The 26,794-nt window shown below is 47.0% G+C and overlaps 1 protein-coding gene across 10 annotated transcripts in view; it reads left to right on the top strand.

The window, feature by feature from the left end:
- The first annotated feature begins 3,180 nt into the window (after positions 1-3,180).
- Positions 3,181-26,794, top strand: part of SLC8A1 (solute carrier family 8 member A1) — a 139,481-nt gene continuing 115,867 nt past the window's right edge. For 7 of the 10 annotated variants that reach the window (XM_075749617.1, XM_075749616.1, XM_075749610.1 and 4 more), the window contains exon 1: positions 3,181-3,319. In XM_075749617.1, the coding sequence (XP_075605732.1) occupies positions 3,267-3,319 (53 nt within the window). In that variant the 5' untranslated portion in view covers positions 3,181-3,266. Of the gene's footprint in view, positions 3,320-5,020; positions 5,345-22,883; positions 22,997-26,794 lie in introns of those variants that run through there. The other 3 variants (XM_075749618.1, XM_075749612.1, XM_075749613.1) reach the window with 2 other exon arrangements.

The following is a 26,794-nucleotide window of genomic DNA, read 5'->3' as shown; positions in this document are numbered from 1 at the left end:
AACCTCTTGGAACAAAATCCTGGAGATGCAGCACCTCATTGCTGAGTGAAAAGCTGGGGAGGATTTTCCTCAGGAGGGTGTGCAGCCCTGGGAGGGGACTGGGGTGGACGAGGGGATCCCTGTAGGGGAGCTCGACCACCCTCATCTGGTCCTGATCCCAGGCCTGTGCTCACCAGTACTTCTGCAAATCTGCCTGCTGCCAGGCCAAGCAGAGCTGCTGATGTCCTCTATATGTCTCACCATCAAAGATGGACTTTCTCCCTCTGTCCTGCTTGTTTTGGGGAGGAGGAGACGAGTCAGTGGGCACGAAGGTCAATGGTGTTTTATTTCCATCTCCCTGTAGCCCACTTGGTGCTTGGCAACACCACTGCCTATTTTTTTCGTTTGCTTTAGGAAAATGTCTTTCACCTTATCAGCCACATGCCCTGATACAAACTTCACCTCTCCCAGCAGGGACGAATGGAAAAGCTCTTGATGGAAAATATGAGTAGCTCTTTGGCCACTCTGCATAGGGAGTGGAGTTCAAAGGGGTGGTGTCACTCATCCAGGGGGTGACATGCAGCAGCTGAACAGAAGGGCAGATCAAAGCCAGAAAACAGCCTACCTCCTTGGCCTTGTGGTTACCAAAACTCCGAGTGCAGCAGTATCAAGTTATTCTCAAAGCCACACATGTTTTTCTTCGGTTGCGCACACCTGTGGTTTTCAACTTTTCCTTCATGGAAAGGACACATGCAATGAATTGAAGCAACAGTCTTGCTTTCCTTAGCCCATTTTGGTTAGCCCTAAGACTTAGGAGCAATACATGGAAGTCAAGAGACCCGTGAAATACAAATACACTCTCATGTTAATGCCAAATCTTGTTCGTTTTTTATGCTGCTTTGTGGCAGCTTCATGTCCATATCTGGACAACCTAGTAAAACATAGAAATAAAATCGCATTTTAAAATTAAGCAGGAATTTCTATGCTTTGCTGAATCGTGTTCTTATTTGTACTAGAGCATAGACCTCCTTAGTCACCAAGCCTGTCTAACAGGCAACAGCGGCAGATATTCCCATTCAAGCATCCTCCTAGGATGAGCTTGGATGCAGCTCTTGAGAGCCTGGAGAAACCCTAGGACAGATTTCTAGAAGAGATTTTTCTCCTCCCATTACTTTCCACCACCCCAAATGACAGGCACCAATACAGGCTGTTGTACTAGAAACTGGAGAGTCCCCTTATACTTACTCATCTTTTGCAAGTGATTCCTTTTGCTGCCTGTTTCATGCTTCCATGGGCCTTCTGCTTGCTCTGGGATGCAGAAGTGTGCTCCCAGGGCAGCTGTCTTTCTTCTGGATGCCAGGTATATGCTGGAGACCTCCCAGGATTTTCACACACACGCACATACACACACACGTGCACATGTGCACACACACATGCATGCCCTCCCCCCTATTTTCTGAGACACCAAACAGCAGTGGTATCTCTAATTGGGCAATTTGTAATGTAATAATGAAACAATGTAGTTTGTCATTCATTGTAGAGGTGGATCTGGTGAGCCCTTAAAAAAACTTTTATTCTGCCAAGTGTTTAACAGATGTTTAGGAAAAATCTCAAACAGTCAAGGTCATTGGTGTGTGGGAATATACAAGGAATTTCATTCTCCTGCAATGAATCAAAAACTCCAAGTTTGAGGATGACATTTTCAATGCAAGGGGCCTGAGTATGGACACCTACATTCAGCCTTAGATATCTAAGTGCCTGAATATGTCTTTCATCAGTTTTCTTTCATCAAGGGAGCTCAGTCCGAAGCAATCGATTAGGTCTCTAATATCTTTACTCCCAGTTGGCACTATAGCATACAATAATAATGACATACACATAGTGTCAAAAGGAGGGCAACAAAGATGGTGAAGGGTCTAAAGGGGAAGACGTATGAGGAGAGGCTGAAGTACCTTGGTTTGTTCAGCCTAGAGAAGAGGAGACTGAGGGGAGACCTCATCGTGGCCTACAGCTTCCTCACGAGGGGGAGCGAAGGGGCAGGTGCTGATCTCCTCCCTCTGGTGACCAGTGATAGAACCCGAGGGAATGGCACGAAGCTGCGATGGGGGAGGTTTAGGTTGGATATCAGGAAAAGGTTCTTCACTGAGGGGGTGGTCGGGCACTGGACCAGGCTCCCCAGGGAAGTGGTCACAGCACCGAGCTTGACTGAGTTCCAGAAGTGTCTGGACAACGCTCTCAGTCATATGTTCTGATTTGGCTGGTCCTGTGTGGAGCCAGGAGCTGGACTCGATGATCCTTATGGGTCCCTTCCAACTCAGGATAGTCTATGATTCTATGATTCTATGATTCTATGATTCTATGATACTTAGTCTTGCTCTTTCACTGGAGCCCTTAACATTCCCGTTTGCACAGCAGAGATAACAAAGGACAGAGTTAAGCTTAATTATATGACTGCTTTCCTGACCTGTGGCACAGGGTTCCCTGTGCACATTTTTGTCCTTTATAAGCCCTTTCTGAAACTGAAACCTATGAAGTATGGAAGGTAGGAAGGAGTACGACGAGTGATTTATTCATAACTACATCTGCAAGAAGCTTCCAAACTGCAGCTTCCACTCTTCAGTGTTTCAGGCATGTCCCATCGTGGCTACTGTAATATCAGAGGAATGCTTACTCCTGCTACTGCTGCTAATCTGGGAGCAGTCACGTGGCTCTTCTATAATCTATCTCTCTCCAAAAATTTGACTCTTAACCTTCCCTTGCTACAGACATGATGTATATTGCCTTGACATGCTTCCAAGTAGCAAACATGCAAAACCCTGACCTATAAGCAAAGCAAACAAGGAAAGAAAAAATATATTTCTGAGAATAAAATTATGTGAGCCTGAAGGAAAGGGAGAAATCTGCCTTGGTCATTCCTGTTTGCCCTCACCTAGGAATTACTTTGGAAAAAATAGCAAAATATTACTCTGGGGAGAAGAAAAAAAAAAAAAAAAAAAACCAAAACACCAAAAAGGTTCTGAGGTGCAAATAAAAAAAAAAAAGGGACCCTGCAGAAAAGATCATTATTTATTTATTTTCACTCATTTATGTGTCAGATGAAGCTGAAAGCTGCCAGATAGCTTCTTTTCGACAGCTTGAAGTTACTGTTGGGAACAGATCCATGTATGGAAGCAAAAGCAGAAAAGCATAGATAAGCTGAGATCCAGCTATGCAAACCATCTTTAGAGACACTTAAAGGACAAGCACCCCAGCTCCTTTCTTTCTGGTAAATTTAGAGACACTATCATATGAGGGCTTTTTTCCATTCTGCTTTACCCACAACTGCTGAGACTCGGCTGGGGTAAGTGAAAAGCAATTCAAACATTTCTTGGGAACACCTAGGTATTGTTAGACAACATCCTGAGTAAAGCTGTAAATCCGGGGCTACAGGATGACTCCAATAGCTGGATAGCGGTTAAGCTCTCTGAGTAAGGAACATGACATATAACAGCTTTACCGCTGGAGGGACAGAAACTTTCTAAGTGTCTGAAAGAGGCAAGAGGAAAACGTTGGAAAACAAGCATTTTATCACTCACGAGCCAGATTTACAGGCTGACTGATGTTAGAACATGGGCAGACAGAGGGGCAGGAGGGATGGTGGTGGTTACCAGTGTCTGAGTCTTTCTCTGTTTCTATCTAGAAAAATTAAAAAATATAGTCAAGGGGTTTTTCTTCTCTCAACTGTCCTACTTTCTTTTTGAGAAAGACGTCTCATTTGGGTTGAGCTGACTGGACATTAGGAAGAGCTTGTTGTAAACGACTTGTTTTTCTTGGCAATTGAAGGCAGTTTCTCAATGTTTCTCTGTAGATTTGAGGTTGATTACATCCTGTGCAAGGATTTTTGGTATGGTTTTAACTGCCATTACAGTGTTGTGAAAGTCAACCCCAGCAAAAACAGCTGTGTGCTATTGTGAATATTTCCAAAGCACTGAAGTAATAGCTCTCCTTCAAACTAGCACTGAAATGTGTTAGCTCTGTGAACTGGGCACTGTCAAAAAAGCAGAGTATACCCTTGGCAGAAAGGCTTTCTCCACAGAAGTGTTTTGTTAAAAAGAACACAAAAAAAAGCTTGGCTTAAAATCTTGTTGGTTTGCAGTGGTACAGTTAAACATGAGATTTTTCTTTAAATGCTACAGAATGGCATTTGGGTAACAGTTCATGTGCTTTCAGGTGTTATAATACAGTATTCATACTCCCACTGCAAAGTGCTAGGTAAAGCTTTCTCATTTTTCAGGTGGTTAATAGACTGGAAAAAACATTAGAACAGGTGAAGTGAAATTATACAGAAAGAACTGAAAATAATATCGTGAATATGACTGAAATTGTAGGAGATTTCCAGCGATATGATGAAAGATGATTGTAAAGGGAAATTACTAGACCACAAATGTCATAAACATTTCCATTCATGAATGAAAATGCTTTACCTTGTCATTACATAAGAAGAACATAATGGCAGCATTTGCTTCTAACTCTGTAGTAGAAGCTGCAGTCAAGAGGGCCCATGCATATGGCCCTCGTTTCCCCTTATTTAGCTAGCATTTCCATGGATATTCCCACATTCCTCATTTTTATACTCACTGAAATACAGATCTTCTCTTTCTCTGGTTTCTTCTCAAGTGCTGAAAAAATAATACTCAAAATTAAGCTGCAGCTGAAATTTGTCTGTGCCCTGCAAACTTTGATTTTTTTTGGCAGGTACCTTTTAAATACATATCACCTGTCTATAGAAATACTAGCACAGGAATTAATCTTTAAGTAATTGGGGTCAATAGACAGCTTTTCAATTGCTATTGAGTCATTAACAAATAAATCTTTTTACTGTTATTGCTATGAAAGAACAGTTCTGCATTTCCCACTTACTCAGATTGCTTCTATTTTCTGTTGGATATGGTTCTGTTTTGTAGAGTCCATGAGCCTGCTGATAGATAAAAGCTTTTCCCCAATTTTTCCCTTTTTTTTTCTTTTTCTGCCTCTTTGAGGCTATACGCTTCTCTTTCCCTAGAGACAAAGACTAGCTGATGCGTATGGTCCCTGAGCAAGACAATACCGAGCAGTTGCGCTGGGCAGGTCAGGAAGAGGATGGCAGGATGGAGCTGGAAGAGCTGGGACCTATTTAATTTGATCTTCCCATTTGGACCAGGGGCTGGGGTAGTGTGGCCCAGTGGACAAAGCAAGGAGTAATCCTGGCTGGATGTCATCCTGCCAGGAGTCACGGCAGAAGTCACCACTTGGTTCCCAGCCCCAGGGCAGACCTGCCCAGGGACCTTGTGAAAGGTTCATCCTTTGTCCCCCCCTCCTTCCCTCCTTCTATCAGAAGCATTTTCAGGTAGGCTGTGTTATCACTAATGTTTTCTTATTATTATCAGTGTACTAGCTATTATTAATATTTACTATTAATTAGTCATGGGTATTGCTAGTGTTTGTTTGGTCCCTTGTGCAAAGCTGATGGGATCTAATTCAGAGACCCTAGACATGAATATAAATAGTCAAATAAAGCATTAGCAATAGTATCACTAACATGTCTTTTATAAGTGACTAGTCATTATGAGTGCTGCAGTCTCCGAGCATTCACCACGAGGTCCTCCCACGCACCATTCTTTGCCAGAGTGCAGCGAGGAGAGGGGGAAGGGGGAGCTCTGCTCTTCTCACAATCAGACAGAGTGCAGCTGCTGAGCTGAGTCGGGGCAGAACAAAACCCAGGAGTCAATAACAAGGGCAAAGCTGAGCTCCCTGCTTATTCTCGCTAGCCATGGACAAGGGTAAAGCTGTCCTCACCTTGGAGGCACTTGGAGCAAGCAAGAGTATGCTGTGCTGCTCGTGCAAGGAGCTAAAGGCTCACAGGACTTCTAGGCGCACTGGTGGTTTGTGTTCCTAAATCTTAGTGGCTTTCAAAAAAAACCAAAACCAATACACTTGGTTTTCAGACATCAGGTCTGAGGAAGTCTTTGCACCAGACATCCACAACTGGTTAACTGAATTCAGACTTTCTTGTGAGAAGGGAAAGCCATGTTTGTGGTTAATAGTGTGCCCAAGAAGACTCTCTATATCACACAAATATTGTGCCCAAAAGACTCTCTACATCCTCAAAATAAATCACACAGAGGAGAGCTACACCGTGAAGTTGTTCAGTGAGGATTTCACAAACTGGCTCTGACTTGAAGTAAACCCACTGCACATTCGCCTCCTTCAGGGAACCTCAATATTTTTATGGTGATTCCTGAAGGATGGAGTTTGGACACTATCTCTGTCTTTCTCTAGTAAGTCAGAAGATTGGAACAGATTCTGGGGGCACGTTGACAGACTGATCCACTTCTCTGGCGAGATACATTTTATTGTCTATGTTCTAGGGAAATCGGCTTCATGTGATGGCTCTGCCCCTGTTCCCAGCCTAGAAACCTGCAGACCCATTTGCCAATTCAAATTTGGTTTGCCCAAAGAATTGAGGCCTGAAGAATAAGACGTTCCAAAAAAAGTCTGAAAATGGGCAACTGTCATCTTTGGTTTTCTTGCTCCCAAAACATCATCTTCCTATTCTCATCTCTCTTCCTTCAGGGTAAGGGACAATGTTCCATCTGGGGAGGGTTTAACCAGAGGACTCACAAAGACAGGCAGCTTTCTAGAAGGAATGGCATTTTAGGAAAAGTTTGTGTTTACAGACTGCAAGCACCACATGTAAATACTGCATCATGTACCATGGTGTTCACTGCTTGCCATCTCATGCATAGCAGCACAAATATGTCCAGTATCTTCTATGCACACATGGCCATAATCCTTTGGAATAAGAGTAGAACTTCAGATGGGAAGTGAAAATAGCCTGTGTTTTAGAAAAACTGTGCTGCTATTTTCGTGTCACTGTGTTAAACTCTGGGCCATCCAGCCTCACAAACTTTTTCTTCTTTATAAAAGTTCTGTATATAATAACTGACTGCAGAGCATGGAGACACAAATAAATAACCCTCAATGGCCTCAGCTGGTCTAAATCCAGCTGTCATTTTTGGTCACTTACAGGCATGAACTACTCCTAAATTTCCATCTCATGATACAAGTTGCCTTGAATGCCCAGCTGGAGTCTAGCTCTTACAAAATAGCTCTGGATAATACTAAGTTTTCAAGTACTCAGCATCTCACTACCAAAATGAACTATGGCATTGCTGAATTGTGCTCACATGGGAGGCATCTTGGTGCTAGGGTTCGCAGCCAAGGCACCCAGGAAATGAAGAAAGCCTCTTTACAAATGCAGAAAAAAATAATCTGAAATCAGTTGCATCCCCTGGAGCTAAAAGGCTTAGGTTTTTTAGGTGCCCAAGATGTTTCCCCTAAGCAGTTGGCAAGATGTACCAGGAGGCTGGCTAGGGACATGGCTGCAGAGATCTCCTGCCGTTCCAGTGTGCTTCAGACAGACTCCAGCCATGAGCCCTGCTCTTCAGACCCACCATTTCTAGATCAGTGACAAACCAAAGGTGGCTGAATGCATCGCATGTCTCCCATGCCCACAGCCTCCACGTAAGCACAGCAGGAGAAGGTAACAGCCTGTAGCTATCCCCTTCCTACAATGCCTGTTTCCCAGGTTCACGTATACCTCTGGAGCTCATGGGGCCACGTCCTGAACTGGCATCCTCCACGTATATGGATGAGGGATGCCTCCTGATAATATGCAATTGCTTTTCTAAGTTGTCCCTTCATACATGATGAGGTTTTGGCTTAAGTTAAGATACTTAAGGTCAGAGTACAGCTGTTTTGCCATCTAAGATGCAGAGATGTTTTTTCCTAGAGAAAGGGATAGGAGAGCTCTCAATTATTCATGCAAAGGAAGAGGAAGGAAAAGCAGGAGGAAACGATGCCCAGAGACACGCCTGGAGGAAGGGGCTTGCCTGGAGGTGGTGCAGGTCATGCATGTTGGAGAGGACCTGGACATTACCCCACATTTAATCCTGTGAACAGAAAGAGGTTTCACTCTTGTCCCCTCTCATCTTCTGATCTTCCATGTGCTGCTATGGGAAGAGGCAACAACATGACAGCTTTAAGCAGTGGTGGTATTTTTTGCCAATTTACAGGTAAAGCAGGCAATTTATGAGTTGATATTCATTTTGGAGTTGATCCTTTAAGAAACTCAGTGTTATTCTGGCAACACATGGGGGAAAAATATAGCAACAATACAGTGAATCTGGAGGTCTTCAAAACTCAGTTTATTCTTATCTAGGGTTCCAACCATCACTGTGATCTAATCATAAATGTATTCATATTACATGGGGTCACTGCAGGGCAGAGCTGAAGTTGTTTTGATTTCCATACTTCAACATATTTGGATTTCTTTTATATTTAATGATGAACTTCCTCCTGAGTTTGAGATGTTTGTTTTTAGGATCTTTCCCAAATCCTTGGAATGCTGAACTCTGACGTTGCTAACATAAAATGCAGGTTTCAGTTTGTGATCTCTCTAGCTGAGCCTTTTCTAGAGAGGAGAGGAGAGGAGAGGAGAGGAGAGGAGAGGAGAGGAGAGGAGAGGAGAGGAGAGAAGAGAAGAGAAGAGAAGAGAAGAGAAGAGAAGAGAAGAGAAGAGAAGAGAAGAGAAGAGAAGAGAAGAGAAGAGAAGAGAAGAGAAGAGAAGAGAAGAGAAGAGAAGAGAAGAGAGAAGAGAAGAGAAGAGAAGAGAAGAGAAGAGAAGAGAAGAGAAGAGAAGAGAAGAGAAGAGAAGAGAAGAGAAGAGAAGAGAAGAGAAGAGAAGAGAAGAGAAGAGAAGAGAAGAGAAGAGAAGAGAAGAGAAGAGAAGAGAAGAGAAGAGAAGAGGAGAGGCATGCATTTCACTCTGGAAAACTCCACATCAGTTTAGTTATGCAGAAAGGTGCACATAGCAGAAGGAAGATACTCACAGAACTGAGATTCTGGAAAATTTATATATCCAGGATTTGGGTAAAGGTACAGTGGGAAGACATATGCCCCAGACTAGTTTGGGTTCCACTTATCTTGAAGATGACTACTGACTTGTCTGTAAATACCCAAAGAGGAAAAACACTTGGGAATGTCTTCTGCCAAGGAGTGTTGTTCAGGTATAGATTTTCCTCTGCCAGGCTGGGAGATTCAGTGCTTGGGTTGTTTTACTCCCTGTGGGATTACACTATATTGAACTTTGTGTAAAGCTTTTTTCCTGCTCTCAGTCTCCCAGTGCTTTCAAGCTCCTTATCCTGTCCAAGATGAGTTTCATCAGAAGTTTTGTTGCTGGGATGTTTCCCAGGTTATCCCACAGACCACAGCGTGCCCTAGAGGTTGCACACTAATCCCGCATGACACCACCACACACCATTTCCTGCTCTTCCAGAGAGTTGTCCTTCATTTTATTGGAACATCAAATTGGCTTTTCTTTCCCTCTTATATAAGCAAAAGCAGGAAACTAGAGGAAAATGTGAAAATGGAAAAATAACAAAACATGGAAAGTGCAGGAATGCGGTCTGCAAAACTATTGCTGCCTTTCTATCCCCCCACCAAGGCTTCCTTGAGTCCCTGTTGGAAACTTCTGTACATGAAATGTTCCCTTTTTTCTTTCTTCTCTATCTGGAGGCGTACTGGACACCATTGTGTTGCAACATGGCCAGAATGGGGTTGTAGTCTCCTCTTTGTCAACTAGATGAGTCCATGCAGACTGCCTGGACAGCAATGTGCAAGGAGACAAATGGCATGCTGCCATCCTGGGCTATCTGTACAGCCCCTAACGCATGGGAAGATGGGCTGGGATCCTTTGATGCAATCAACCTGAAAGTGCTCCTCCAGGCAGCTAGGTCTCCCACGCTACATGGAGGTCTCACCAAGATACTGAATTTTATCTGTAATGTTCAGCAAGCATTAGGAAACAAGGGACAGGACATGAGCTTGGTGGAGGTGATGGAGGGGCTGGCCCACAGTGATTTGGGCAGGACTTCAGCATGTCAGGCCTCAGGCAGAAGCTTGAAGAGTCCTGAAGCAGCCGAGGGGACGTGCTTGTCCACCTGCAGCAGCTCTGACCACTCTCAGGCTTTCTGCAGGGACCTAGGGCTTGATGGACCAGTCTTATCTCTTGCCCTACAACCTCTTCATCCTTCCAAATCAGCTTGCTTTGATGTCTGTTTCTGAAAGTAGCAACCACGCATCAAGGTTTAGGCTTTAGTGTGTGAATAGGGAGCCCATCTCTTTGAAACAGTCCCCTCCCATGCTGATTCCCAGCATCAGCAATTGCCATATCCACACACGGAAACAAAGAAGCAAAACCAAGGTGACATCTACTTTTCCAGCATCTAATTCTCAGCTCATTGCTTTTTAGTTGCAGTTTGGCAAGCATGATATTAGAAATACCCCATGTTAACTTTTTGGCTTACAGAAAAGCTCCAAGCAGAGATCTTGTGCTTCCACCCTAGATGCGGCAATGAACATTTGGATTTGCTGCTAGTATGTTGACACTGCCATAATGTACACAGTAAAAGTAAACCCTTCCTGTGGCCGCAGACCACAACATGCTAGTGATCCGTGGTATTATCCTGTTATTTAGTGAGTCATTGTCACTGCTGAGAAATACACACAGTCGAATAAGCTGCTAACAATAACACTGGATGTGAGAGACAAGTGTTTGTTTCACTCCGGTGTAACTTATTCCATATGGTCCTTTAAAGCATGTTAAATGTTAAGTCTTTTTGGCCTGCCAACTATTATTTCAAGATAACCTCCTGGATTTAGCCTGCTTTTCAGAGCATAGCTATTTGAAGCAAGGCTCTGACAGCATCTCCTGTCCAGAATAAATGCCCAGTTCAGGAGTAAGACAGATGTTCTGGATTGCCCTATCTTTAGATGAATAGGTAGGTCTCCATTTTTATTGATTGTCCAGAATAGTGATGTTTACTGCTGCTCTGCTGCCTGCTGTGACACCTTTCAGATGTAAGCCACATGTTATACCAATGTTCTTAATGCAGGGCAGAAGCCATACCCTGACTGAGGAGCTAGTATAGGTTTAACTTCTAGCATTTACCTCCCATGTGTTTTTTTCCAAGTTGCTGATGAGCCAAATCTTCGTGAAACCTTCTAGTACATTTTCAAAATCTTCCTGGCAGTGTTAACTCATGGGCAAAAAGGGAGATACACAGCTGTGAAAAGCATCCTCATTGCACTATCTGGCTACATTACTCAAAGGTTTAACAGAGTGGACCCCTGTATGATGTCCTGCACTTGTGTTCCTGTCATGTTCTGTACTGGGTCTAGTCCACAGCGCAGCTTGGAAAACAAATGCATTTAAAAGTTTCTCTCATTTTGAAACACTTTTTGCCACTGGTTACACAAAATAGTTGCTCCAAAAAGCATTTTTCTTGATAACAGAGATTTGCCTTTTGGCTTGAGTTGATTTGATCTGAAGTGAATTTCTGAGAAGAGTAACCGATACTTAGAGCATTTTACAGCTTTGCTGGTAACTTCATCCATCCCCTGAAGTGTGACATGTCTCCAGCTCAACCTTGACAAAAGAGTTAATCTTGAAGGTTCTCTGCTGTGAGTGTGTATGAGGATCTCTATGATCCCGTGGAGGAGAACAGTGTGTACAGAGCATGCACATTTTCTTATTGGAGAAGAGAAAACTTTGTACTGCCTGCCAGTGAAAATCTGCTTAGCGGGCAGTGATTTGCCTGTTCAGCTACCAATCATTGGGTAAGATTCAGGACAAATCATGAATATTTTAGAAAAATTAGTCGGTCCCTTTCTAGACACTTGAGAATCTCCATTATAAATCACCAAAGACCCACCTGAGATCCATAATTCAGTCATAGTCCTTGCATTTTAGAGACTGGGACAAGCCAGTCTAGGTGTGCACCTTACTTCATGCGTGCCTGGAAAGTGCCTTAATGCGTTAAAATGCTTGAAGATGTACTTCTATGATAATGCACTAGAAAACTTTTGGCCCTTGACCCTTAATTTCAATGTTTTACCTTAAAAATAACCCAGCAGACTATTTTTAAGCAGGCTTTGATGCACAGATATAGAGGAATGCTACAAAACAGGACAAGTTTGTAAGCATTGCAAGCTGTGCCACTACTCATGTTTTCTAGACGTTTTCTGTCCCTGTTGATAAAAACATACCTGATTTTAACATTCTTCTCTTTGAAACAGACAGTTTGATTATCTTGAAATGTGCCTTGATGTATGCAGCCTACGGAAAATTACAGAACAAGACAAGTTTGAATACTCTAACCTTAATAAAGCTGATGTTTTGCCAGCACAAACTCCCTGCCTTCATCCCAAGTTGTAACTTCTTTTCTTGACTTTGGAGTGGATTTTATTTGATGCATGTCCTTTCTTTTGTGGCTGTAACTTGTGCAGACACTTCATTTTAGCTAGTTCTTTCCCCCCCAAAATCATCTGTGGGAAGGCACTGCGGTGAGTCGGGCTCTTTGAAGAGCTAGAGGTGTGCTGAACATGGCAGATGTGGTGGCCTGACTGACTTCAGATACAGCCACACACGTGTGTAGCTCATTTCTCGTGTGGTTCCCTGCATTAGTCCTCAGCTACTGAAGTCCTACAGTACCAATGTCTGCACTTAGGATCTTCTGTAGGGTCAGTCAGGTGAAATGGGGACTTGAAAGACAGAGTCAGGCTGTCAAAGAAGGGAAGGGCAGTGTGATTAGGTTAGGTAGTACCCTTCAGGGGTTTCCTCACCAGTCACAGGGAGACAGCTCTCATTAATCCCAAAGCACGCCAAGTTCCTCCTGACCATGAAGACAAGCTGGACACAAGAAAGGTGGAAACAGCAGGCTTATTGTCCAGCTTCAAACTGTCATAATTAAGCACAAGGCTGACCAACAGCTCCCAGTCAGTCCTGAGTATGGCACTTGCTTTACCTTATATTCTGGGTTTGCCCCTTTTATTCTTCCCAGGTTCTGCTTCTTTACCAAGTCTTTCTCCTGCCAGACAAGCCATTCACCTGTATTTACTTTTCCCTCACTGGCCCCAGGTTTCCTGACTTTATACACTTATTTGGTACTCACAATATGGTTGCCTCAGTAATTTCTACCTCAGTCAGCAATTAAACTAGTACCCTGCTTTTGTTATATGTATGTTTCTCTCTTCTACCATTGTTCATGCTGCTGTCTAGTTAGTCTAATTACCAGTCAGGGTTGGTCAGCTACATATACATTACTCCTTATGATCTGTAGGTTCTGGTAGCTTCTTATACCCTTACTTCATGTTGTATCTTATACAATCATAAGTCAGGGTTAACCAAAAACATTATTTTGTCTTTGCTATGGAGAGTGCCAATGTGTGCCCTTATGCTGTTGTCTCATTAGTGTTGCAGTTTGGTCAGGGCAGGCCATTTGTCTGCATACCTCAACTTGCAATTCACAGTGGGACAGAGTCCCAGCAGGGCAAGTGAAAGGGACCACCATGGCAGGACAAATGTTTCCAACACAAGCCTTCCTGTGCCGCCAGCTCCTGAAAGCGTCTGGGTAAGCTTCAGGGTTCCTATGGCTTAGCATGAAAAGCTAATGGAAGAGGTTGTTAACTGAGTTAAATGCCTATGAGCCTGGAACAAACCTTGGGAGGACAAAACCCAAGTGGGATATATCATGGGCTTTGGAGCAGCAACAAGCTCTCTTCCCCAGTGTCCCACTGGCTAATGGCTCATCCGCCCAGGAAATTGGCCGCCAGCCTGGAACCGAGGCCAGTCTGCTCCCAGGCTGCGTGAGCTTGGGTAACATTGCCTCCTAGATCTGGTCTCCCAGTGTCGCCTAATTTCCAGTGCTCTACTGCTTTCCTACACCAAATCTTTGTCCAAAGCCTAAAGGCAGGTTTTCTTTTCTTTCACCCTACTAACCACAAGAGTGGTTTTCTTTTTATGATGTGCTGAATGTCTCCAGATTGTTCATCTCTCAGATACATCTTCCTGATGAAATGATGTTGAGAGCTAGGTCACCTACACCTGATCTGAACTCAACAGAGGGTTGCTCGTCCTGATCTTAAAACCTTTCTGTGACACAGACTTCTCCCTCTCTGCAGACAATCCAGCTGCCTGTACCATTACTCTCATGGCTATAGAAAGCTTTTCCTTGTGTCAAACTTCAGTCTCCCTGCCTGTAGTTTACCCTCCTGGCTTCTTATCTTATCAATAGTAGGAGTGGGAAACATCTGCTTTTTCAGATTTGCAAGGATGTATGTCTTCTCTCGACTTGACAGTCTGCATTCCTGCAATGTTTTCTCTTGAATTGTGTCTTCTAGACCTCTCAATTCTCTTATTTCTTCCCATTGGTGGCTCTGCAGCTGTTTCTGGCTTTCCTGATGCCACTGGTCATGTAAATATAGCTGTTAACTCTGGAGTCTACTGATGGCAAATAAAATGCCAGATACCATTAACAGCCCTGGCAGAAATACCAAAATACCACATTGGTTTCTTAAGGTGCAGGGGCCAGAAACTTTCATAGTGACTGTGGTGCACATGGAAGGGAGCTGAATGAAAGAAGAAAAAGTGTATTCCCATCAGCCCAGCTAAGACACTGGTCTACTAACCATACAGCTGCCTACACACCAGTATACTGGTTCTACTGTCAGATCTCTGCTCTCTCCCCATACGGTCATGCCTTCCCACCCCTGCCACTCCCTCTATACCTGCCATGGCATTGGTGCAGCAGCAGCCAGGGGAAGCTTGAATCCCCAAATCCCTGTTCTGCCCTGTCTCCCTGATCTCCAGCCTACACAGATATAAACACCACAGCAGCCTGTGTTCCTGGACTGACAGCTACACTCAGGAAATTGTCTCACCCGCTGAGGAGATGGGAGCACTCACAGAAGAGCAGAAGGTCATCTGAATAAGCAGAAATGCAGAGGGAAGAAGTCAGATCTTGCACAATCTGCATTAGGAAACATTGCACGCATGCGTGCACACACACATCCATATTCCCCTGCACATACAAACACAGGGGTACAGCCTCAGAACTTAGTTTTGCCAGAAACTGCGTGTGGTGGGTTGACCCTGGCTGAGGGCCAGGTGCCCACCAGAGCCGCTCTATCACTCCCCTCTTTCATTAGACAGGGGAGAAAAGGTACAATGAAAAAAAAAAAACTTACGGGTCGAGATAAGGACAGGGAGAGATCATTCTCTAATTATCATCACGAGCAAAACAGACCGAACTTAGAGAGGGAATTCATCTTATTTATTACTAAGCAAAACAGAGTAGAGGAATAAGAAATAAAACCAAATCTTAAAAAACACCTCCCCCCACCCCTCCCATCTTCCCGGGCTCAACTTCACTCCCGGCTTCAACCTCCGCCCCCCCCAGCGGCACAGGGGGACGAGGAGTGGGGGTTACGGTCAGTTCATCATGCGGTGTTTCTGCCGCTTCTTCATCCTCAGGGGGAGGACTCCTCTCATCGTTCCCTTACTCCAGCGTGGGGTCCCTCTCATGGGAGACAGTCCTTCACGACCTTCTCCAACGTGAGTCTCTCCCACAGGGTGCAGACCTTCAGGAGCAAACTGCTCCAGCGTGGGTCCCCCACGGGGTCACAAGTCCTGTCAGCAAACCTGCTCTGGCGTGGGCTCCTCTCTCCACAGGTCCACAGGGCCTGCCAGGAGCTTGCTCCAGCGCGGGCTTCCCACGGGGTCACAGCCTCCTTCAGGTGCCTCCACCTGCTCCGGCGTGGGGTCCTCACGGGCTGCAGGTGGAATCGCTACACCCCCTCATCCTCCCTCCATGGGCTGCAGGGGGACAGCCTGCTTCACCATGGTCTTCACCACGGGCTGCAGGGGAATCTTGCTCCGGCGCCTGGAGCACCTCCTCCCCTTCCTTCTGCACTGACCTTGGTGTCTGCAGATGTTCTTACATCTTCTCACTCCTCTCTCTGGCTGCAAAAGCGCTCTCTAACTGTTTTTTTTCCTTCTTAAATATGTTATCACAGAGGCGCTGATTGGCTTGGCCTTGGCCAGCAGCAGGTCCGTCTTGGAGCCGGCTGGCATTGGCTCTGTCAGACACAGGGGAAGCTTCTAGCAGCTTCTCACAGAAGCCACCCCTGTAGCCCCCCCGCTACCAAAACTTTGCCACGCAAAACCAACACACTGGGAACAGCTTCCCATAAGAGCAGAAGATTTTTATAAGAAACTTAGGGATTTCTAACCATGAGGCAGGTGGCAAAGTAGCATGTTCAATTGTTTTAAAGCATCATTAAAATCCAGAAAGCTGTGAAAAAGCCGTTCAGTTCAGCTTTTGCACAGGCCATGTTTGAAGTTCCAGGGAGGGAACAGACTGGCACGTGATAGCATGCAGAATTTGAAAGGACAGTCTAGTCTCACAAACGGTGCAGTTTCATTTCTCCAAAATCTCCAGCAAAAAGCCGAACTCATAACCATTAAGTAATCCAGAAGTTAAATCTGCTTCTCTTTTGCTTCTCTCATTTTTGGTTAAATTCTCTTTACATGCCAGGCTTCCATTACTATGTTTAGGATATGCAGCATTGGTTACTGTCTCACCACTGCTTGCATGTGCAGCACTGAGAAGATGAGCATTTTTGGTCTATACATCTTCAGAAGTACAAATAGAGCAAACGGTGATAAAATAGCAAGATCTGTGTGTGCACCAGTGGGAATCCCTGTCCACTGGACCCGCATCTAAGCTGTGGGGAGAGGAGGGAACTGGGATAAGAACTGTGCTGCTGCCTCAGCTGTTCCAGGGACAGAGTCAGCCAGGAGCAAAGGCACATGTCATCTCCAAGGTGCCTTGGGGAAGACTGAAGAGCACAGAAATTCCCAGTCCCGTGGGTCCTTGCGGCCTAAAATTGACTGCTGCATGCCTGATAACAGTGGACAGCATGTTCCTCAGCTCCACTCTGCCCCCGGGACTCAGGAGCTCTTCTCCAGTAGAGCTGGTCAGTGTTGGTGGGACACCTAGCCAGGCAAGGCCACTTGGAGGTGAAACAAGGCAGAGCTGAGGCAGAGGTTGGTAAAGTCAAAGCAGCAAGGAGGCAAGGAAGATTTCTGACCACGCTGCAAGGACAGCACAGATTAGAGCCCATTATAGTGAAGACAAGTTTCCCTTTAAGAGAAGTCATTTCATATCCTCTTGTCTAATGGGCTTGGTTTTTGCAAGGTGTTCCAGCAGCTTTCTTGACCTGGAATATATAAATAAAATATAAATAAGGTGCTTTATGCAACTGAGGTCAGTCACTTCTCACTTTTAATAAAAAAAAGTCTGTTTTCCCTGGAATATATAGCCTCGCTCAGGGCTAGCAAACAGATGGTGCAGAGGAGGCCAAATTACCTTCACAACCAGGGGTCGCAGCCGGAGTCATACACTACATCTGCTTCACCCTGTGTCTCATACTGATAGCAACGGTAACCTTGCACACAGATCAAATGAGGGATATCGCCTCATGTGACACCAGAGCTGCTGAGGAGGCATCACAGTCCTCAGTTTGCAGGACACAGCTCCCAGATCTTGCCACATTATCATGGTATTTGTACTTTTGTTTTTTCTTAAAGTCCCAGCTCCTGGAGTCATGTGATTACATATTCCTATTTTATCTCTTTTTTTTTTAAACTTACTTCTGGTCACCAAGTAAATTGGAAAACATCAAAACTCTAGATTTCAAAAACAGAAGGCAAATCCAGACAACACAACATTTGTTGCTTTTTAATTCTGGATTTGGGGGGATTTATTTTTTTTCCCCAGCCAATTTTTTTCCAGAGCAGCCCTGGGATGGTGGTGATAAAAGCTTGAGCATCAAGTGGAGAGTGCTAGTGCCTGCTAGGTTGTAGTGCTGCCCTGGGGCTGGCACGCTGCAGCTCCATGGCCCCTTGCAGGACACTTACCTTGAGGCAGCGGAATCCCTGGGCTATTGCTTTCACTGGGAAATGCATTTCAGCTGAGCTTGCATCTGCCTTTTTAGTTCCTGTATTCTGCAGTGTTGTAACAGCAAAACAAAGCTTCATTTCTTTCAGTGGGAAAAGATGCTAAGGGACAGGCAGTTTAGTGGGGTCCAGTGACTCACACTAGGAACTGGGTTTTGCCTGTGAAATAGGAAAGGGAGTGAGACACTAGTATTAGCATGCACTGCTGATGAGACAAATGACAGCAGTCAGAAGGCTTTTGAGTTTCTACTCCATTGAGAAGAGTAAGGAGACAGTTTGCACCTTGTACATCTGTTACATTAAGCCCAGACACTGAAATCATTCTACGCTGATACTGAATTTTTCCTGTGTATTCCTGATGACCAGAAAGCAGTTTTTTCAAAAAGAAAAGTGAGATTTTGAAGCAGAATTGAGAGAAGAGTGTGTGGAGTGTGTGGCTTGTTTTGCAGATTAGATGTTTGCAAAATACATGCAGCTCTCCCAGTTTTGAAGCTCCCTAAATTCACGCTCAGCCCCTATAACTAGTTCTGCTTTCAACTCCCAAGTGGCAGTTGGTTTCCAGTGCAAATACTCTTTTGTGTCTGCCACACACAAGCAGTGCTCTGCAAAATTTGGCCAATCAATGCTTCTTCCAGGAAAACTCTCTCCCAAGCTGTTAAATGCTAATGCTCATCAATTAGTGTTCTGGATTTGTTGTTTAAACCTTCATAAAACACAGCGTAGAGCAAGTACTTGAGGGAGAGCTCAAAAGCAGCACAAGGTGGCTTCTCCAGTTACCTCTGCAGGCTCCCGAAGCATTGCAGTGAGAGCAAACCATAGGCTGCAAATTTTTCACAGACTTGGCAAAACATCCCATTGAGCACTGCGTTCTCCCTGTGGTATAGTCTTTACTGTCAGTTTTCCAGGGGTAGAAGACACCTTCCACATCCAAGACCTCTGTCTGGCTGATGGACTAGTGTCATGCACTCAAACCTCTCTGGGATTATCAGGACTCAGACTGTACCAACTACTTAGAAACAGCTAAGGAGGAACTGCCTGGAGAGCTCAAAAAGAAGTATATGATGTCCACCACACAGAATTGCCCTTCCTATTCACTGCTGTGTCCCACTCCACCTGCCACATTTCTAAATGCCTGATTTATCCTCCTACCAGCAAAGGCAGGTTTGAAGGTGACAGTGAAATTGAATGCTCAAATTGCTGGAAACTGTGTTTCTGAGAATCTTTTTTAGAAACACCACTCTGAGGGATCTCCAGGTCTCTGCCAAGAACATGCAGGGGAGAGCCAGAGAAGGTTCAGTGGGCGCACGCTTAAGTCTGCTGCAGTGAGGAGCAAAAAGACAGATGGATGGCAAGCCAGAGGTGACATCCCATCTGCTCCTGCAGGATCTTTCTGGCATCTCTTGAGGGACTCAAGGAACACCACGACTAGAGATAACTAACCAATGAGGACTCACTGGTTATCCTCCAGCATTATCTGAACCCACAAAAGCTACAGCAGAGACCAAAGCATCCCACTGAGATGTTCCAGACAAGGCCAAGAAAGGGTGGTAGGACAGCTGCTCGGAGGTGAGCTTGCTGTGGCTGAGCTGAAGACTGTCTTTGCCCTGACCACTTGTCTCTTTTACAGGGAATATGAGGCAGGAATTTTTCAAGCAAGAAATACTTGAGGGTTTGTGTCTCCTCCTCTAAAATGTGCAGGAGATCAGATGCCTTTTCTCACATGACATTGAGCAGAGAATTGGCCTGCACCGCTCTGTCCTGTGCTCGAGACTCCACAGTCCACTAACTCCATTCTTTGCAGAGAGGAATAGTCTTTCTGCTCCGCATATGTAGACAATACCCAGAAACTTCCTCCAGCAACTGCAGAGAGATGCAGGCTGCTGTCAGAGCGAGCTGTGGGTGTGCATGAATGAATGAATGAATGAACCATTCGTTAGCATTGGCATGAGAATCTCCATGATTTTGAGACTACTAATTGGTGGTTGTAAGTGTGTTTGCAATGGTAGGTGTTCACTTGCATGACTGCAAAGAGAGACAGCGAAGGAAAGGTAGCAGGAGCAAACCACTGCCTCTCCCAGCGCAGCCCAGGCTGTAATTGTGATGAAGCATGGATGTGCCCACACCACGACAAACTTGCTGTGTCAGGACACGAGCAGACTTGTTGCATTTTTGCCTGGAGCACCAGGCAGAACACGGGAGCATTTGCTCAGCTTGTCCAGCAGATTTCACAGCCCATGCAGAGCTCTGTGCTGTTACAGCTACCACTTCAGCTAGCTTGGCTGAGAAAAAGCAGTGTGAACTGCCACTGCAGTGTGGAGCAGTCCTATAACACAGTACCTCCCCTCATCAGTTGGGCCCACTGTCTCTCATACTCCCTGACTTCCACTCTTTCTTTCACAGACCAACTCCACCTTTGTCTTGGAGATTGTGAAAGATGAATGTGCCTGGAAAGGCACATGTGAGGGACTGGGCAGTGGGGGACATCTTCTCCCAGCCTTATATCCCTCCTAACCAGTCACTTTTCCAGCACATGAAAGCTGCTCTCAGGTGCGTGTGAGATCATGCTGCATCTCTGCTTCACCTTTTCTGTCCCAGTGCTGTTAAGGCTGGGTGATACAAAAGGTTCATTTGCATGGACTAATAAGCATCACTGCAAACACTGACAAACTCTTGTTTTCTTCAGCTCCCCTCAAATGTCACAAAAATCCTTCAGCTGAAGCAACCTTTCCAAGGGTCTCAGCAGGAGGCACTGGGTGACAGGAACAGGCACTGCAAGCTGCAGAGAGAGGTGGGCTGGGAGGAACTGGAGACGTGCCTGGCTCTTCAAAGAGCAGCTCACCAGTGGATGCCCATTAGCAGAGTTAATGTCTTGGTGCTCCAGAGGAGTTGTGTGCCATAAGAGCTGGGAAGTAGGTCAGCAACATAACTGAGGGAAACAGGGAGCTTTAGGGAGAACTTCATGGCTGACAGCTAATTAAAATCTGAGTTCCACTGCTTACTCTTGCAACGATTAGATTTCAGTGTGCAGGGCGAAAAGCAACAGCAGGGATTGTGTTTGCTGCAACTATGCCAATTTTTTCTGCTCACACTATGTTTGCCATGCCAGCTTGTGCAGCACCTTGTGTCCTGCAGCCACTGCCAAACCAAACGCCACTGATACACATCCACTGCTCTGTTCACATCCTATCAGAGCACACCACTGTGCATGCTGTACACATTTAGTTATGCACATCTTATATCAATGGCCCTGATGGGAGAATTGAGTCCCATCAAAGTACCACACATGGCCAGATGCAACCTTATCCCTCTAAAGAGTTTTAAATCAAAAGAGGTGAGACAGACAATCAGACTTAGCTACTGGACACAAAACCATTGTTTTTTTCTAAAATAAATTCTTATTTGGAATTGCCTTTCATCCTATGTGTAGGCAATAACCTCTTAAAGTGAGCCTAAAACTAAATAATATCAATAACAGATGCAACACTAATGACAAGTAGCTGGTGTGTTGGTTGGTCAATTCATCACAAAGTGCTTTACAAAGTTTTGTGACATTGTCCATGTCTTACACCTCATCTTGAACAGAGAAATTTAGTTTTCCATCTCTGCTGAAGGACATGGTGATGCAAAAATCTTAAAAAAAAAAAAAAAAAGGGAAGGAAGAAAAGCACAAATGAAAAATGAAATCTAAAGGTAAAATTCTGGCTTGCTGTCTTGAAATTGGTGACAAAAATTACAGGAACAGTCGACAAGATAAGAGGGAGAAGGTGTAAGAGCATGCAGAAGCTAGAATAATGGCTCTCTTTCTCCATGGTTCTTGTTGCACCTGAGGATCTGGGCATAGAGGGCTACTCAAGGTGACTGGGTACTTGCAACTACCAGTGTGTGAGTTATTAGCTTTGATCCTATTTTAAGTTCCTAAAGCCACAGAGTTTTGCCTGGAGGGTGGGACAATGGGTTCATCTGCTCCTTGCTGGAGCCATTGAAGGGTGGAGGAGTTATTCAGGCATGGTGAAAGGAGAATTGCCCACAGGGAGGACACTTTGGCCAGTCTGTGGTGCAGCAAGTACTTCTGTGTCAGGCTGCTGGCTTCCTGCAGCATCTCCCCAACCCTGATGACCCTCCCATGGAGACAGGAGGCTCTGAGGGTTCAGCGGCTGACCTGGACATAGCCAGATGTGGGGGCAGTTCCCAAGAGGGCCCTAGGTGACCCATACGCACCTTGTTTGTCACCCCATGGCCCCCGCTGTCCTCTGCAAACACCACAACATTGGTGATGTGAGAGGGGAGTGACCCTCAACCCAAGGCCCCTTGGGATGCTCCTGGCCTCCTGCCTCCCCATAGCAACTGTGATCAACACTGTGGGGCACGGTGACAGACACAGCAAAGGCACTCCTTGCACCCCCTGTCCTGCTTCCCTTCTCACCATCGCTCCCAGGACTCGCTCCCTCCTGCAGGGTGCAAATGGGGTCGGCCTTGCCCTGGCATGCTGCAGGGCGGCCGGGGGGGTGCGACGAGCCGCGGCAGGCAGGGCTGGAGGCTCCCTTGGCAGGGCAGGCAGAGCTGGGGGCAGGCAGAGCATGGATGGGGACTGTCCCGGGCAGGGCAGGGCAGGGCTGGGGTCAGGCAGGGCAGAGCTGGGGGCTGCCCCAGGCAGGGCGGGCAGGGCTGCTGGGGGTGGGTCCGCAACCAGCCCTGCCTTTCAAAGTCCCTCGCTCCAAGGAGGAAATCGGGAAATATTTCCAGCAGGAGGAGGAGGGCTGAAGCTGCCACCGCGGAGGGGGAACGGCGGCTTTCCTCCTGTCCGCGCAGCGCCGCGGAGGGATGCGGAGGAAGGGGAGGCTGCCTGCGCGGCGGGCCGGCTGAGCGCATCCCCGGGCGCTGTGGCTGTGTGTGCGTGTGTGCGTGTGTGTGTGTGCGTGTGTGTGTGTGTGTGTGCGCGCGCGCTCCCTCCATCCATCCCTCCATCCCTCCCTTCCTCCCTCCCTTCTCCCTCCCTTCTCCCTGCCTCTCTCCGTCTTGCCCGCCGCCGCGCCGCGCCGCAGCCGCGCACCGGGGCTCCGCCACCCGCCCCGCGCCCCGCCGCGATGCCCCGCCGCTGCTGACCCGGCCCCGGCGGCGCCCGCTCCTGCCCCCCGACAGGTAGGATCCCGACCGACCGGCCCCCGCCCCGGCCCCCGCCCTGACCAGGCGAGTCTCCCGCCGCCCCGACACTGGTTTCCACACTGGGGTCCCCGGTGCCGGGGGAAGATGGGGAAGGCGGGATGGAGGGCCCGGAGTCGTGTGGGAGCCGACGGAGAGGCGGGGGTAGGATGCTCCCCGCCCCCCCCCCCCCCCAGCCCTGGCAATGCTTTTTGCAACCCAGCAACGGCACTTTTAGGCATGAGATGGGGCTCGCCCCCCTCCCCCACCGGCAATCGCGACATGTCGCGACGGGAGGCGCGGTTGCGGCGGGGGGTTGCCTCTCCCCCTACCCCAAGGGCCGGGCATTGCCAGGCATGTGGGGCCGGGGAGGGGGCCGGAGCAAACCGCCTCCCGCCGGGGGGCTTACGGGCATCTTCCCCCGTGCTCGGCGGCGGTGGTGCGGTGCCTCCGCCCGGCGGGGGTGTTCGTGCCTCCAGGCAGGGCTGCTTTTCCTCCAGCCCCGGGGATTTCTGCCTTGAAACGGTTTCCGAGGTGAGCAGTCGGGAGGCACCTGCAGCCACGATGAAATACCCATTTTCATCTCGATCAGCGTGTGTTATTAGGGCTGGCATTAAGCAGCGTTCATCACGTAGGCTTTGTCTAGGTGGAAGCATGGCTGGGGCTCTTCCGTCATCTCGAGTTTAATTCTTTAATCGTAGCCTTGTTGCTTCCCTCCCCGCCAAGCCATGCTAAGCAACCCCACACTGAGCTCCGTCTCCAGGGCGAAAGCAAACTGCCAAAATGTTGTAGAAATACAGCAAGCACTAGGGAGAACTGGAGTCTAAAAATGAAAGCTGTAGTAAAACCACAAGGTCACAAGCGTGTGGGTGCGAGTGTTTGATTTCAGGGATCCTCTTTGCTTGCGCTTCACAGGAAGCTGTTCCTCCAGTCCCAGATGTTGGAAATCTGCGAGTCAGGCAATGGAAATGGGGGCTGAGAGATGCTGGGGTTCTCTGTGCACTCTGCCAGCATTCATGTGCTTTGTCTCACCACCACAAAGAGAAGAGGTGCACTTTTATTTAAGAAAAGGGAAGCTGGGACACTTGCACATTGATGTGATGATGGCAGCCGGGAAAAAAAGAGCTGTGCTGTATGGCTTTCTCTGGGGCAGTGGACATCACATTTGCATTCCCTTGGGTGCATCTGATAAATGTTTCTTTCTCCCCTTTTCCTTCCAAATGGTTCTTCAATAGCAGCTTTGCCCCTTTTCCAGCAGAGACACTTAGTCCAAATAGGGAAATAATCTAGCATTTCTAGAGCCACAAGCTACCAGCCAAGCCATGAACCTGTACCACCATCTCCCCAGGAAAGCTGATGCATTGCCTGACCTCTCTTATATCCCACCAGCTCTATTTCTCTGGAGGCATAAACAACTCCTAAGCCATTGCTGGGAACCTGCATTGTTCAAAGCTTCCTCTGTACCAGCATTTGTGTTCAAGGTATTTGAGGAGGTTGGCTGTACTCTTCATGCCTAGTGTCCCTGAATGCCAACACTGAGTAGTACAGTTCTATGCTGATGAAACTTTGCCTCTCTCTCCCCATGAAAAGCTCACTGAGCTTTTTGTGGTCTTTTGGGTGTGAATTACACCTGAGATTTAAATATTCACTGTCTTGCAGCTGCAAATTAGGCTGCACCTAATTTGGTCTCCTGGCACTGCTGTATGTGGCATGGCACGAACTTGGTTCATGTCCTTGCTCTTGGGAGTCTCTGCAGCACCTTGCATGATGCCGTATAGGCGCAGCCATTTCTCTGGCTGTTTGGGCCTTTGGTAGTGTCCTGGTCTGCTCAGGGTTGCAATTTTCCAGCATTGCATCTAGGACAGAAGTTTGTTTTCTTCTGTATTTTGGGGCTGATACAGTCCTGTTGGCTTGCCAGGGAAAAACCACTGTTCTCCAGCATCCTAATGAAACTCAGAGCCTGTAATAAAGCCCAGTGTCCCCCAAGGCACGAGCATCACTGCACTGGACAACCAACCAATGGGTTGATCATAGACAACACAAATGGCATGCGATACTGGGTCTCCTTGTGACTGGTACAGCAAACAGCCTGGAGCTCTGTTCAAGCTCAGGGTGCTGTGATCTGCAGGTGCAAATCCTGCCTGCACCTGGGTCTGCTGCAGGGTGCTCAGGGTGCTGTGCCGTCAGGACTCTGGCATCCAACATGGGCTGGGCTCACTGACCGGTCTTTCCTTTTGCCAAGGGTGTGAGTGGTATCTCTCCAGCTATTTTTCAAGAAGCTTGTAGGAACTTGGCTTTCTCCACTATCTCTATCCCTCTGGTGAAGCTATGTGGGGGGATGAGGGGGGCAGAGACATGTCGACAGACAGACACGGAAACTGTGATTTCATATGCCTGGCTTCCTAAGGAGACCTGGCTACAAATAGAAGAGAGATTTGCTGCTGCAAAGAGCTCCTGAGGAGACAGAGAAGGCAGGGGAGACTGGGGAGGAGGGACGGGTGGTTAACCTTGCTTTTGAGATAGGCAACCAAGGCCGAGCCTGGGTTTAGATTCCCTTTTCTGAGGTCTGGTGGTCTGAAAACTGGGCACCTGCTCAGCATTGGTGTTCAGCTCCCTCTAGAGTCAGTGGTGGGAGAGCTGTTCCTCTGGACCATGGCCCTCCTGGGAGGTGCTACCACCATTCTCCAGCCAGGGCTACACACACAGCTGATGGATGGAGCGTGCTAGGGTGGGCCTCCAGCCCAAACTAAGCTGTCCAGCTCCCGTCTAGGACCATGTCCAAATCGCCCAGGTCCACAATCTGCATTCGCCTCAGCCTTTCCCCACATACATTCCCAGGGATGTCTCCCACCTCTTCGTCAGTTGATGGGCACAGGGAGCTGGTGCTGGGGATTTGTCTCTGCTCCCTTGAAGCTTTCTGCTCCTTCCTCCTGCAGAGCATTCCACTGCACAAGGGACCCACACACAGCTACAAACTCAGTGCAAAAATGGGCCTGGAGTGAAGAGCGGACACAGGCAGACAGAGAGGGAAGCAACAGGCCTGCTAATTCCTCTCTCCTGGCCCCATGGGGCATCTCTGGACAGATGCTTCCTCCCCAGGCTACCAAGAAGCCTCAGGCTTGTTAGCAGTGTTTTATTCTCACAACACTCAAGGGAGTCAGGCTCTTCCCATTTTACAGAGGGAGACACAGAGCACAGGGACATGAACGGCTGCCTTGAGATCGCAGAGGGAGTCTGTCGACAAGACAGCCTCAAAGCCGGCTCGTGGAGACCAGGCAGTTAGCACTGTGCTTAAATCAGTGAGGGAGATCCACAGGCAAAGGAAGGCATTAACAGCTCAGGAGGAATAACGGGGAAGAGCCTGATGCTGCTTGATAAAGAAGAGACCAAAAGCAGGTGATAGGGATAGAGAAATGGTCTGGAGACAGCAGCAAGTAGGAGGGGAGATGTTAAAAAAAAAAAATACAACCCCAAAAGAAATGTAGTATTTGTCCCTTGCTTCTCATTTCCTGGCATTTTCCTTGCTGAGATCTTGAATCATGGGGGAAAGGGACAATTTGCCGCTTGGTATCCATGCGTTAAAGAGCAAGGCTGGAATGTCTCTGACAAACACCTTCAAGCTCAGTCTCTACAAGCTGCCCCCAAATTCATCCAGTCTGGCTGAAATTTTATATCAGGGATGTTTTGTTTTCTCTATTTATCTGTTTATTTTGAAAGTTGCTGGGGAGATTGTGGGAGGAGATTGGATGCTTCATTGACGAGATAGGATACTTGGAAAAATCAGTTGCAGACTGATAA

The sequence above is a fragment of the Balearica regulorum genome, chromosome 3 (assembly GCF_011004875.1).
Source record: "Balearica regulorum gibbericeps isolate bBalReg1 chromosome 3, bBalReg1.pri, whole genome shotgun sequence".
Taxonomy (NCBI): domain Eukaryota; kingdom Metazoa; phylum Chordata; class Aves; order Gruiformes; family Gruidae; genus Balearica; species Balearica regulorum.
The sequence above is the reverse complement of the archived record's forward strand: the minus strand, read 5'-3'. Positions and strand labels throughout refer to the sequence as shown.